This window comes from Vitis riparia, chromosome 17, assembly GCF_004353265.1.
Source record: "Vitis riparia cultivar Riparia Gloire de Montpellier isolate 1030 chromosome 17, EGFV_Vit.rip_1.0, whole genome shotgun sequence".
NCBI lineage: Eukaryota > Viridiplantae > Streptophyta > Magnoliopsida > Vitales > Vitaceae > Vitis > Vitis riparia.
In genome coordinates, this window is record NC_048447.1 from 8,653,187 (window position 1) to 8,666,969 (window position 13,783).

The 13,783-nt window shown below is 33.3% G+C and overlaps 1 protein-coding gene across 1 annotated transcript; it reads left to right on the top strand.

Moving 5' to 3' along the window:
- The first annotated feature begins 1,651 nt into the window (after positions 1–1,651).
- On the top strand, positions 1,652–10,576 carry LOC117904854 (probable serine/threonine-protein kinase WNK3). The gene is made up of 8 exons (XM_034817643.1): positions 1,652–1,859; positions 2,079–2,116; positions 2,266–2,493; positions 2,587–2,810; positions 2,921–3,078; positions 8,630–8,813; positions 8,890–9,024; positions 9,134–10,576. The coding sequence occupies exons 1-8, from the start codon at positions 1,773–1,775 to the stop codon at positions 10,087–10,089; spliced, it is 2,010 nt and encodes a 669-aa protein (XP_034673534.1). The 5' UTR covers positions 1,652–1,772; the 3' UTR covers positions 10,090–10,576.
- Positions 10,577–13,783: the final 3,207 nt, after the last annotated feature.

A 13,783-nucleotide genomic window follows, 5' to 3' on the forward strand; every position in this document is an offset into this window, starting at 1 on the left:
CAACTATAAAATCTTATAATCTAGTCTTTAAACCCTAGTATTAAAGCCAAAATGAATACATTTACAATACCCCATATAGATTCTGCTGAGATGGGCTGGTTGTATTAAATAGATTTGATGATATCCAATTTCAGAACAGAGAAAATGTTTTATAGTCAAGAAGGTTGTACTATTACTAAACAAGTATGAGGATCTGAAAAATGCCAACTGTGATTTTGGATGAGCTGGCTCTTCCGTCCAAGTGGAAACATCTTTTTTCTTATTGTTTCTAAGCAACCCAGATGGAAGCATCTGGGTTCACATAAGAAGAGGATAAAGAAATCAAAAAGATGCCTGAAGAATGACTAATGGGGACACTGTAATGTGAAGCCACGTCCAAGTCAACCATGATATTCTTTATTGTTCTTTTCTGTTGTTCTGCATCTAGTTGTGGGTGGATGAGCTGGAACCCTAGATGAGGAACCCAAATTCTCATCATTGTAGAGGGGAATAAATACCATATCAACTACTAGCAGGCTTTGTCTTCAGATCTGGCTACCCTAAGTGGGCTATGCCCAATAAATTTTATGTGTCCTCTCACTACTCCCATAATGTTTTGAAGAATTTGTCCAAGTCCTAGTGCTTTACATTGATTGATGGATGTGATGGGTTTGATATGGATTTGCCTCAATTGGGGCAGAGGCCTCCCATAGGTGGAGAAGTCCAGAACTTTTGACCTTTGTAAAATAAGTTAGGGCGTTTTAAGGGAACCCATATGGCCATGCTGGTGGCCACATGCCTACATTTATGGGCAAGAGCTTCAGCCCTCATCCAACATTGGAAGTTCCAACAAAAAAAAAAGAAAAGAATTGCAGACCCATTCATGCCAAAATGTAATGATCAATAAAGCCTAACATAAAGCTCAGTCGCAGCTTCTAGGTGGAGCTTGCCCCACTCATTATTAATTGCCTCCCTCTCCCTCTTGAATGGCTGGTGGTGAGAAGCCTAGTTGGCTATTTTGCCTTTCCATTCTTGAATTTTATTGGTGGATGGGGCTATCATATTGGTTCCCTTAGAAAAGATAGTGAATCTGAATGGAATGATTTAAATTTATGTCCAAATAAATTTAACATATATTTATCAACATCTTACATAAGAATTACCATATAAATAATTAAACTTCACTGAAGGAAAATGACTTTATCATAATTTGAAAGGGAGAGAGATGGTTTGATGTAGTCAGGGTGGCAACTGGAAATTTAGTCGGATTCGAAGATTGATAAATAAAATATGAAGAAAGTGGCATCCACCATCATATTAAAATAGAATTATAGGACAACCCAAAAATTGATAAAAATATCCCCATTATATTGGGGGGCGCCGCACGTGGCACCTTGTATTTAATTTATTTAAATGCAAAAATTGAGGAAATATCAATCGTTGGTGGAGCATGTGATATCAATCTCCATATCAACCCAAAACTGACCTTCTAAAGACAAATTCAGAAAACACTGAAAACAAATGCCTTATAGATATATAACAAGTTATTTTATTTAAAAACAGAGAGGAAACGTTTCCGGAAAGCCCGCAAGTCACAGTCAGTTTGACTGGGATTCTGCAGACCTCACACGCGCCACCCATTTCCTTACACGTTTCTGAGATTTGGGTATTGCTCGAATCCGAAAATCTTGGAATGGGTTGGGTTTCGTTTTGAGATTTGGCTTTCATATTTCTTGTTTTTCTGAATTTGATCAAGATTGCTTGCGATTTGTGGTGGTCTTGGGCCCGAGAGAATGCCCCAGGTTTTGTCCTCCGAGCAAGACCCTGATGATCCCGATACTGAATTCGTAGAGATTGATCCAACTGGGAGATATGGTCGGGTCAGTGTCTATGGTTATTGTGTTGTTTTCTCTGATATATATATTTTTTGAAGATTTACTGACAATTATGTTTGGTTTCACGGAATTTGAATTGTTGTTGCTAATTGAATTGAAATTCCGGCGGACCCAAATTAAAATTTTGATATATTTCACCATTATTGGATTAATATTTGGATTAACTTCTATTGATATTGATGTTAATGGGGGTGGTTTTTGCAGTATAAGGAGGTTCTAGGAAAAGGGGCTTTCAAGAAAGTGTATCCTTTTCACCCCTCGTGTGGTTTGATGTTGAATCGAATTTTATTTTATTTTATTTTTTGGAGTTCATATACAAATATGTGCATGCATTTGAAGCATAATTGTTTGTAAAACGTTGTGAATCATCCTTGATGATGTGGGGAATCAGATATAGAGCATTTGATGAATTGGAAGGAATTGAAGTAGCTTGGAATCAGGTTAAGGTGGCAGATCTATTACGGAACTCAGAAGAGTTGGAGCGGCTGTATTCAGAAGTTCATTTGCTCAAGACTCTGAAGCATAAGAACATAATTAAGTTTTATATTTCGTGGGTCGATTCAAGGAAAGAGAATATCAATTTTATTACAGAGATTTTCACCTCAGGCACATTGAGGCAGTAGGGTTTCTTATCTTACTTCATTTTCTTGATTTTTTATTTTTTTTAGTACTTGTGCTTTTATTGAGAACTCTATTTTCAACTGTTGTGTAGGTATCGAAAGAAACATAAGCATGTTGATTTAAGAGCTCTGAAGAAATGGTCTAGGCAGATTCTGGAGGGTCTTCTCTATCTTCACAGTCATGACCCTCCTGTTATTCATCGGGACCTGAAGTGTGACAACATTTTTGTTAATGGAAACCAAGGAGAGGTGAAAATTGGGGACTTAGGACTGGCTGCCATTCTTCGCCAGGCTCGATCAGCTCATAGTGTCATTGGTGAGAACAGAATTACTTTTTCCTTTAGCTCTTTTTCCTTTTGGTGCTGGTGGAAGCACAAGCAGGCTTTGGCAATGGAGGTGATGATGTAATTGTTGCCATGATTTCAGGTACTCCTGAGTTCATGGCACCTGAGCTTTACGAGGAGGAATACAATGAGCTTGTAGACATTTATGCCTTTGGGATGTGCTTGCTGGAGTTGGTGACCTTTGAGTACCCATATGTTGAATGTGCCAATGCTGCTCAAATATACAAGAAAGTGACATCAGTAAGGCATTCTTGATTCCAGCCCATTTAAACAATGTTATGCAGTTGCCACTCATTCACACCCTCACTGTCATATCACATCCAAGATTATCGGTTGTCCTGAGTGGTGGTGTTAGTTCGGGGAATTTAAAATTGTTATATTCATGGACTCCTAAAGGGTATGAAGTTTATCCATGGAATGCTAGTTGTGATGGTTTAATCATGATTTTAAATTTGCAGTAAAACAAAGTTCTCCTTGGGCATAGCTGGTAGATTTTTATTTGTCAAGACCTTATACATGTTTTTGCAATATATCTATCTATCTATCTATCAATCATTGGTTGGGAATTTTAGGATTCTCCAAATAATTCAAATTTGATGTCATCAAATTTATGGTCAGCTCTGTGTTGCCAAAAGTTTCCTCTGTATTAAAAGATCAGATTGTACACCTATAAATTTACAATTTGAAGTGATGCATTTGTAGACTTGATAGGACCTTCCAAGGGAGTGTGAATTTGGTTGTTTTTAATTTAATGGTTGAACATAGTGAAAATCGAAGAGTCTCATCACTTTGTTCTTGCAACTCATGCCCATGTAACATGGGCTTGGGTACAAATGTCGGGTGTAGGTATGCATCTTAGCGTCAGATCCTTTGTATCCAAAATCTTAGGACACGAGTATTTTGGTTGAAAAGGATCTCAACTATGGGTGTCGACACTTAGATATGGAGTTAAAGGAATGATAATAGAATTTCTTCCATTATGACAAGGTTAATTGCACACGAAAAACCTGTAAATTTATCTTAGGATTTTACTTTAATAGGATTTTGAGTAAACTTTTAAGGAATTATTATATTATATTATAATTTATGAGCAAATTTTCATTAATTGAAGAACTTTAAATTTATATTCATTTTATAATAAAAATTATGACATACTAGAATGTTGATATAATAAGTTTGACATTGAAATACCTTATTATGTGAAATCTAATTCTTTCATGATATTAATTATTATGAGTCATCTATAATACTACATAGTTAATTGTAGCTAGAGAATATATTTATTATATCTTTTTTATTCTAATAAGATTTTAAATGTTATTTTACTTTGGCACTATTGCTAATTGTACATGAAGAATCTATTTAGTATAGGTTTTTGTATTTTTTGGATAAATTATAAAAATCAGTCTTATAGCATTATACTTTCACCCATGTCTCAATTTATCCCTTAAAACATTTTTTTTAAGCAATGTCAACCTTACACTATGCCCTAATGTTAAAAGGCTAGTTTGTTAAGATTTTCACAAAAAATGAATGAAGAAACTTATGTGATAAGCATGTAGACAAATTAGACACTTTCAAACATATGATATAAAAGCTCATGCAAGTGTATTTGTGATTGTTACATGAGTTATTCCAATGAATTCAGACGAAAAATCTTAATAGAAGGACCTATTTGACATTTAGAAATAGTTTGGGGGCAGCAATGCTTCAAAAAAAAAAGTTTAGGGACTAAATTGAGACATGAGTAATAATGCAAGAATGATTTTTATAATTAACCCTTTATTTTTACAAGATGCTTAGGAAATTTGTAAGAAAATGCTATAGCACGTTATTAGTAAACTTAGATTAGTTTAGAACTTCGAAAATTTGTATTGATTTTGTAGTTTTAATACATTAGATGTTATAAAATATAAGAAATTAAATTATAATTCATATTTAATTTCTTATCATTAGTATAATTTATCTCTAGATTTTTTATGATATTAATTATCATATTTATCTTCAAATTTGATATAATATTAATTATCACATGTTTCTTTAATTGTAAATGTAAAACATATTTACGATAAATCTTTTATTTTAATAGAATGTTGAGAGAACTTTTAGGAAATTAATTATAAATGAAATCATATTTACCATAGATATTGAGTGAACTTTTAGGAAAATATAAGTTGATTATAAGTAAGTCTTTATTAGTTGAAAACTTTCAATTTTTATATTTTTAATTATTTAAATTGAAACTAATTTATTTTTTTAACTATGTTCGAAATAGTTTTTATTATTTTAAAATTGATATAGTTCAATTTAACTATGATTTCTCTTTAAGTATTTTTTTAATCTTATTATTTTAAGTTGATAAAATGGTATGAATTTAAATTTGACCATACTTATTTTATTTATATAAAAATATGGTACAACATCCAATAAAAGTATACTTCCTTTGAAATTATCTCTACTATCTAAATTTTCTCTCTCATCATTGGGTCTCTTCTAAATTTTCTCCTAAAGGCTTAAAAATTTTGAAGTTTCCAACAAATCTTTGCTTTGTTCTCCTCTTATCTTTTTTAATTGCTACTTTGTTCTTGTTATCTCTTCTTTAGATCCAAAAAATTCAAATAAAAATGGAAATAATTAAAAAATTCTTTTTTTTTATTACAATTAATTTTATATTATTATCTATTATAATTAAAAAGAAATTAAGAAAGGGATAAATTAGTTACAAGAGTTAGAAATTAGTTAAAAATTTGTTTTTTTTTTCATTACGATTTATTTTATATTATTTTCTAATATAATTTTGAAAATTAAGAAAAATATGAAGAGTGTAATAACTATCTTTGATACAATATAAGCATAATTGAAAAAAGAATTAAAGAAAGAGATAAAGCAGTTATGAGCTTAAAAGTGGTCTATAAAAAAAAATTCATTAGCTCAAAAGTTGTATCTAATGCAATATAAGTGTATTTGACATGGATTTCACTCTTGTATTTATGTTATATCCACCAACATGAGTATTTTGACTGAAATGAATGTGTTCATGTATCATAGACTTAAGCTATACATATGCTTCATGTTATGATCCTTTATTACCTATATGTTAGGACAATGAGTCTAGTACATTGTTTGTTGCAATTTTGTTCCAATTTATTTTTTGACTTAGGAAATTTTTTAGATAGTGACTTACTCTCCATTGAAGTTTCAAGGTTGTTAACTCAACTGGAATGTCATAGGTAAGTTTAAAAAGATTTGGTTTGTGGCAAGTTAGATGTTTAAAGGGTTAAAGTAGATCAATAATTCATTTATAAACTAAAAAGGCTTAATATATTATTTTAGAAAAACAAGGGACACTAGAGCGACGGAAGTAGCACTTAGGCATTGGAACTACTCAAGTGCCTATCCAAAGCTCAAGCGCCCAAGGTGCTCAAGCAGTAGGTAAGTGTGCTTTAGCACTCATTCCAAATTTGTCAGAATATTGTTTGGAAATTCACGAATATTGTATTTGAAAAATTCCGGATACCGATCTCTTAGGACCTATAGGCCTATAAAAACCCTTCTTTGACCCACTTAGGGTGGGACACTCATTAAAAAATTTAGCCTAACTTGCCTTACTGTTCTCAATCTCAAGAAAGATTCAAAGCTTAAATCTTGGGTTCTTAGAAGACTTGCATCTCTTTAGCGAGGCTGAGGAGAATTCCCTAATGCAATAGCAATTAGAGATTGTTGCGTTGCGAACGTGGATCAAATTGGAGGTTATGGAGAGTAAGTCTTAAGGGCAAGGAGCTAGGTAAATCTATATGACTTGATCTCAAATAATGGATTCTAGATTAGAGGTGTTAGACCTTGTGGCTTTTTATCTCCATTGTTAGTATGAGGATTTTCTATGTAAAAGTTCTTCTATCCCTTTCTTATTTGTTTGATGTTTGGTTATTTTGTTTCTCTGATATCTCCTAGAATTAAATTGGGTAAAATTATTTAACTCTTATATTATAATCTTTTCAAATACACCCTTTCACCCTCCTTAGGTGATTCCCTACTGGACAATAGTTTTTCACCGTAGTTGCACCCTCATAAGGTATATGTGTCCCTATGTTTAGACACTTTAGACTTATGCATTGAACAAAAGTAAAAGCCTCGGTAACTATTGGATGATTGTAATGAGTCATATTATATAGCTAATTGTACTAAAAAAGCAAATAACATCTATAAGTATTCCTAGGAGCCAACAATCTTTAACGCCTTATGAGTAAAACTTTTCTAGCCTATAAGTTTTATCTTTCTAGTCAGTTTGTTGTTTGTTATTGATTGATATGTGATCAACCTATATATCATCTATGTTACACGAGTTCGGATATGGGTGTCAAGTGTGGTACATCTTTAGGTGTTGAATCCTTTGCATACCAAAATCTTAGAACATGGGGTTTCGGTTGAAGGATCTCAACTATGAGTGCGAGTACTTCAATACAATATCAGTTAAAATAATTTAATACTAAGTATGAATATAGTAAGATAAGTCATCTAGAATATTACATGGTTAATTGTAGTTGGAAAATATATTTATTATATTTTTTCTATTTTAATAAGATGTTAAGTTTATTTTACTTTGATATGACTACTAATTGTACATGATAAACCTATTTATTATGCCTTTTATTTTAATAGGATGCTGAGAAAAATATTTAAGACAATATTATACCAGTAAACTTTGATTAGCTTAAAATTTTAAAAATTTATAGTGATTTTTTGATAAAAATTTTCATTAGAAATTGATAAAATATCATTCATATTTAATTTATCATACGAAAATTTGGATTTTTTATATTAATTATTATAATTTATCTTTATATTTTTTAATATATTAATTTTGATATTCATTTTCATATTTTTACTCTACTAATTATTATATTCATCTTTAAATTTTATTTTAAAATTAAGAAAGAGATAAAACATTTTTTTTAACTACTATATTTATCTTTAAATTTTATATGATATTAATTAATATATTTTATTATAATTAAAAAAATTAAGAAAGAGATGAAACACTTCGATTACAAGAGTTAAAAATTAATTTAAATGTTTTTAATTTTAATTATATTATCATCTAGTATAATTTAAAAAAAAAATTAAGAAAGAAATAAAGAGAGAAATAAATGTATTTGAAGCGATATCAACAAGATTTTAAAAAAATTAAAGAAAGAGATTCCATATATTTGTATCTGACATGGACATCCTCACACGTGTCATATTGTGTCAATAGGGGTATTTTGGGTTAAATTGAAGTGCCCATGTATTGTAGATACCCATAGAACTTGGGCCATGCCCACTTGGGATTTGATCACTAATGTGCATATCTGTTCATGTAATGTACCGTGTGTTTGTAATTTACATGTTGTGTAGAATTCATAGTCAATAGCTACAATGCTAACAAAATAAACCAATCTACTTCTCTTATTTCCTGTTACCCTCAAGTTTTCAAATTTTGGTTTCAGCCACGATGTTGATCATGGTCATAACCGAGATATACATTCCCAAGTTTATTGAAATGCTGGATTTTCTTCATAAAAATATTAGAACTTGTCAAGATTGTGAAATATAAGAAATTTCAGTGACTTGAAACTTCAGCAAGATCTTAGAATCTTGCCAATGTTTGAAGATTTCGTACTTAGGATAGCGTTAAGATATCTACAAACAATTCTTGCTATTTTTTCCTTGACTATTGTTGGAGTGGCTTGAATCATCTATACTAGAAGAAGTTTCTTGATTGTACTTTTTTGTTGGTTATTTTGCTTTATAGGGAATCAAACCAGCGTCATTAGCAAAAGTGAAAGACCCTAGAGTTAGAGCATTTATAGATAAATGTATTGCAAATGTCTCTGATCGGTTGTCTGCCAAGGAACTCTTGAGGGATCCTTTTCTCCAATCAGATGAGGAAAATGGAAGTGTAGGCCGTTCTTTACAACCCCATCCTCATCATTCAGGTAAATTTTAGAAAGCACCTACAGAACTTCTTCATGTTTTACTTAAGCTCACACTCTGACATAACAAATGCAAAAGGTAGTCATGACCACTTCAATACTGGTACAAGTTCTAAGGTCTCTCTGCCTGAGTCAAGTCGAGACTTCAAGGTGCAAGGTCAAAGGAGAGATGTCAACACAATATTTCTAAAATTACGAATTGCAGATTCTAAAGGTTCTTTTGCTCTTTTTACCTTTTCAATTTATAAAATTTCCTCCTGGGAACTTGGATTTCTTTATTACCATTTCATTCATTTTATAATCATGGAGTTTGAACATAGCAGGTCATATTCGCAACATCCACTTCCCATTTGATATTGGGGCTGATACAGCAATTTCTGTTGCTGGTGAAATGGTTGAAGAGTTGGACTTGACAGATCAAGATGTTTCAACCATTGCTGCAATGATTGACTCAGAAATTCGGTCCATCATTTCAGATTGGCCCCCATCAAGAGAAGTTTTTGGGGATAATTTGAGCACAGAGGTTGCAATTTCTGATATCTGTCCCCCTGAAAGTGAGGGTGATGCTTTGCCCTTGATGAATGAGTCTGCTACTTCTTCTTGTGGCCTTGTCCTGGAACGGTTGCCTTCAGGTCGGAGGTACTGGTCCGACTCACCCAAGGCAGTTGGTGGAAACTCTCCTATTAGACCTGCCTTTTCAAACTTGTCTTCTCAGGTTGATTCGGTAACTACTGAAGGTAGGTTTAGTGAACTTAATGAGCAATCTCTTGCTAGTCCTAGAGATGGAGATAAGTTAAATACTGCTGCTTCACTTGATAAGCGGGAGGATGAACGTGTATGTGGTGATGATGACGTTGAAGAGAAAGAAGCTAGTATATCTGCTGAAACCCAGTTTAGTGATCAAAACGATGTGGCTGTAGAATTACTTGGTGGCTATAGAGCACCTTCATGGGGAGGGAACTGTAAAATATTAAGGGAAACTGAATTAGGAGACGCCAAAGTTATTGTGGAGAAACTTAAGCATTTGTTTGTAAAACAACAAAAGGAGTTAGACGAACTAAAGAGGAAGCATGAATTGGCCATATTAGATCTTGTGAAGGAACTTCCTCCAGACATCCGTAACAAAGTTTCTAGCCTTTGTAACCTGAAGATCTCTGGCTCTTTTTCAAAAATGGAACCAATGTCATCAGAAGTTTCCAACTTGGCCATGTATAACAATCTAGATACTTATTCCATTGGACCAACTAATGTCAAACTTAGTCTCCCAAAAAAAGGTTAAAGATATTCCAGGAAGCTCAAAGATCTCTCAGATTGTTGGGAAAGTTGGGAAGCAGGAGTCAGCAGCTGCAAAACATGTCACTGGAGCTGTCTTTGGAGACAGTTCAAATACGTTGAAGCAGAATGTCAAATCTTCAAGAGACAATGCAGCCAGGTCATAGCACAGGGAGAAGCTCATGCTTATTTGGGAGATCCACTGGGGTTAATTCTTGACGGACAAAGCACAATCTACATCATGCTGCTCAGTCGAGAGTTGGCTGAATATGTCATGTGTTTCTGTAAGATAAGTTTGCCCATGCTTGAGAGATATATATCTGCACATCATTCACATGCCTTTGATTTCATTTTAAGTCTATACATGGTCTCATGGGTCATCAAATTTTCATGGTGTATACATGTACATACAGTTCATCATCTGTGTCAAAAGAAAGGTTAGCTACTTCAAAATTATATGATATATGTTGAGGTAAACTAATTCTATTTTTCAATTTTGTGCATTACATGTTTGTCCCCTGAAATGGGGTAAGATTCGTTGAACTGCTAAAAGCCTTTGATTTTTTTGTTACCGCACCCCTTTGTATATGAGATTTCAAATAGGTTTGTGCATGCATACAAAATAGCCATGTCTGCAGGAGAGAAAAAGGAGGGTGGGGGTGGGGGTGGGGGTGGTGGGGTTGTGTTGTTCCCCATTCACCTTTTCACGGTGAGAAATGAGCAAGCCCAACGGGACTGGCAAAAAGGAGATTGAAATATATAAAAGTAATGAAGAAATATTAGGTAATTTAAGACTAGTATTCATCTTTCTTCATTTGAGTCCACAGGTATTGTATTCATACTAATGGATTCTTAGATAGTTATCTTATCCGAGTACAAGAGCTGTGAATTTCATTAGCAGAGTTGGTTGTGGTTAGAACTCCAAGGAGAATGTGGTGCCATCTCAAACTAGGGTTTTGTCATCAACCATATGTGTTCCAAATTTTCATCCCCTCAGCTTGTTCTCTGGCTTGAATCACATGCACAAACAGGAACAACTCATGTGACTGTCTCCCTCAAATCCATGTTTCTAGGCTGGGTAATAACCAAGGAATTCAAATCCTCGATCTTATGTATTCTTCAAAATTGTGCCCGAGCCATGAAATATCTTTTCTGCTATTAAGTCTGAAAATGTGAATCTTGGTTCACAAAACTACCTAGGAGAAGGTGAATGGGTAGTCCTCCTTTTCATGACCCAAAAGTGGGATAATTATTTCTTTTATAAGTTCTTTGACCAATACTAGTATTTAATTATTAAAGCAAAGAACAATTATATAGTTTTTATATAATTGACATCTCGTGTACATGAAAATCCATCTATCTAGTTTTTTAGAAACTCTATAGATATAAAAAACCATGAGTCAATCCATTGCAAAGCAAATTCACTAAATTTGAAAGAACAAGTACATAGTTTTACTTAGACTAAATATTATTTTCCTCTAGAGGTCTTACATTAGCCAACAACTACCCTTTTCATCAAGTCTGCAAAGTAGCATCCATGTACTCCTTAAGGACTTGAGGGGATGCGACGAACCATCATGACCAATCGACATAGTGAAAGCTTTGAGTGTGTTGGGAAGGCATAAAGAATAATAACTCTAGGCTGTAAGGTGTGTAAAAATACAACCAATAGGTGTATATATAGTTGAACAAACCCTAGTGGGTTGAACCATGAATGATAATTAAAAACTTGTCAAATAGTTAAGACTTGTGCTAAATGAAGCTTGAGTGTTCACGTAGGGTGCCCACAATGCACCCAAGCATCATGTCATTACACTTTGAACAAACTCAACCATACTTGCATGAACAACCCTGTGAACGAATCAACAACAATCTCGTATTTTCAAGCCCAATCTAAAACCCTAGGAAGTACATAGACTTGAATCTAAGAATGTTTAGAACACAATTGCCAACTTAAACTAGCAAGAATAGATACTAATAATCCCTCTCTTTGGAAAATTTGCAACAAAATAACAATTACATAAACTCATTTCAATACTTTAAATTGAACTTTACTTATGACTTAAAAACTCTCATGTTTAAACCAAGCATTCTAAACAATGATCTTCAATCATCATGTAGTGAATCCTAAAAATTCTTGTAAACCTATGATTCACACATACTCAAACACAATACTTGTGAAAAGAGTGTATATATATATATATAACCATATGATACGTAATGAAACTTTAATAACATCCATAATTAGACTAATATATTGAGATCATCAGTATCTTGATTTAATCATTGTCAAGATCAATCATTTCCAACACCTCCCTTCCCCCTACAAAATGGCAAAGAGAGGAAGGAAATAAGAAACCAAAATATGTAGAATAGGAAATATTATAAAATAAATGATCAAGATGTCGAAAATAAATTGAATATCTAAATACATCAAACTATCAAATCTAAAAGAACACAAACCATCATCATAAAAATATAGATGAGCGAGGAAAAACACCAATATAGCAAGAATAAACACCTTAAAAGCCTCCAGCTCAAATTGTCTAGTGAAGGAAAACATTTGGAGCTCAAACTAGGTTGTAATGACACCCATGACTGAATAGTAGCTTGAAAGATCCTTCTCGATTTGACATGGTCAACAATAGAGCTATTACATGTCCTCTACTACCTTGCCTCAAGTCCTCGGACCACTCCTCTCTCCACTACCTTGCTCCATCCCTTGAATCTTTGCCTCAACATAAGTTAGATGTCCCATTAGGTATCCATGCGTATAACTAACATGCTTAGACCATGTGCTCTCATTAATAGGAGTTGTTTGATCTAAACACCTATAAATCATGCTAGAAGTTGAATCCAACCTCCACCAAGATGCGAGAGATCATCAACTTCTACCAAGATGTGAGAGATCATCGACTTCTACCAAGATGCAAGAGATTATGATGGTAAATGGAGTACTCCTTGAATGAGAGGAGTTTTTGTAGGAGCACATAATGTTAAATATAACTTGAGCAATGTTAATAGGATGACCAAATAAAACATAATGAATGAATCATGTAGTTGCTATAGGATTTGGGTCCTATGAGAGGTGGGATAGAAGATATAATTCACTAACATAGTAAGAATCTAGGTTGTTTTGGTAGAGTTAGCACTAAATAATCCCACAAGAATCTCTAGGAGCTTTAAAAAGTGTTCACCAAAGGGATTTTAAGGGAAAAGTAAGCAATCGCTCAAAAAAAATGATGAAGACCCAAGGTTTTTCTAATTGACCTAAATGTCGGTGGTATAGTAATCCCATATTCATGCATAATGTAGGTAGACAACCACAATCAAGCAATTCATGGGCTCTCAATGGCACTTCCTAAAGATGCATGGAAGAGCTCACACTCAGGCTCTACTCTAAGCTTATGAAATTGGGAATAGTAAATCTCCATGTGCTACTCAAATATGAAGCACTTATCTAAAAGGTCATCCAAGTTAAATGGACCTTGAATCGGAGAATAAAGACCAAATCTAGGCGTAGAAAGAGGAAGTGAAGAAACACATTGCCTAGTGCGCCTAGATGACATCTCTACTGAAACAAATAAACTAGAATTTATGGGTACAAACATAGGAAACTAAATGTTGAAAATGACTAGGAAATCCATAGGAACAATCTTACAAAGACCAATATGCAATTAATTGGGTCAAAAATCCATATT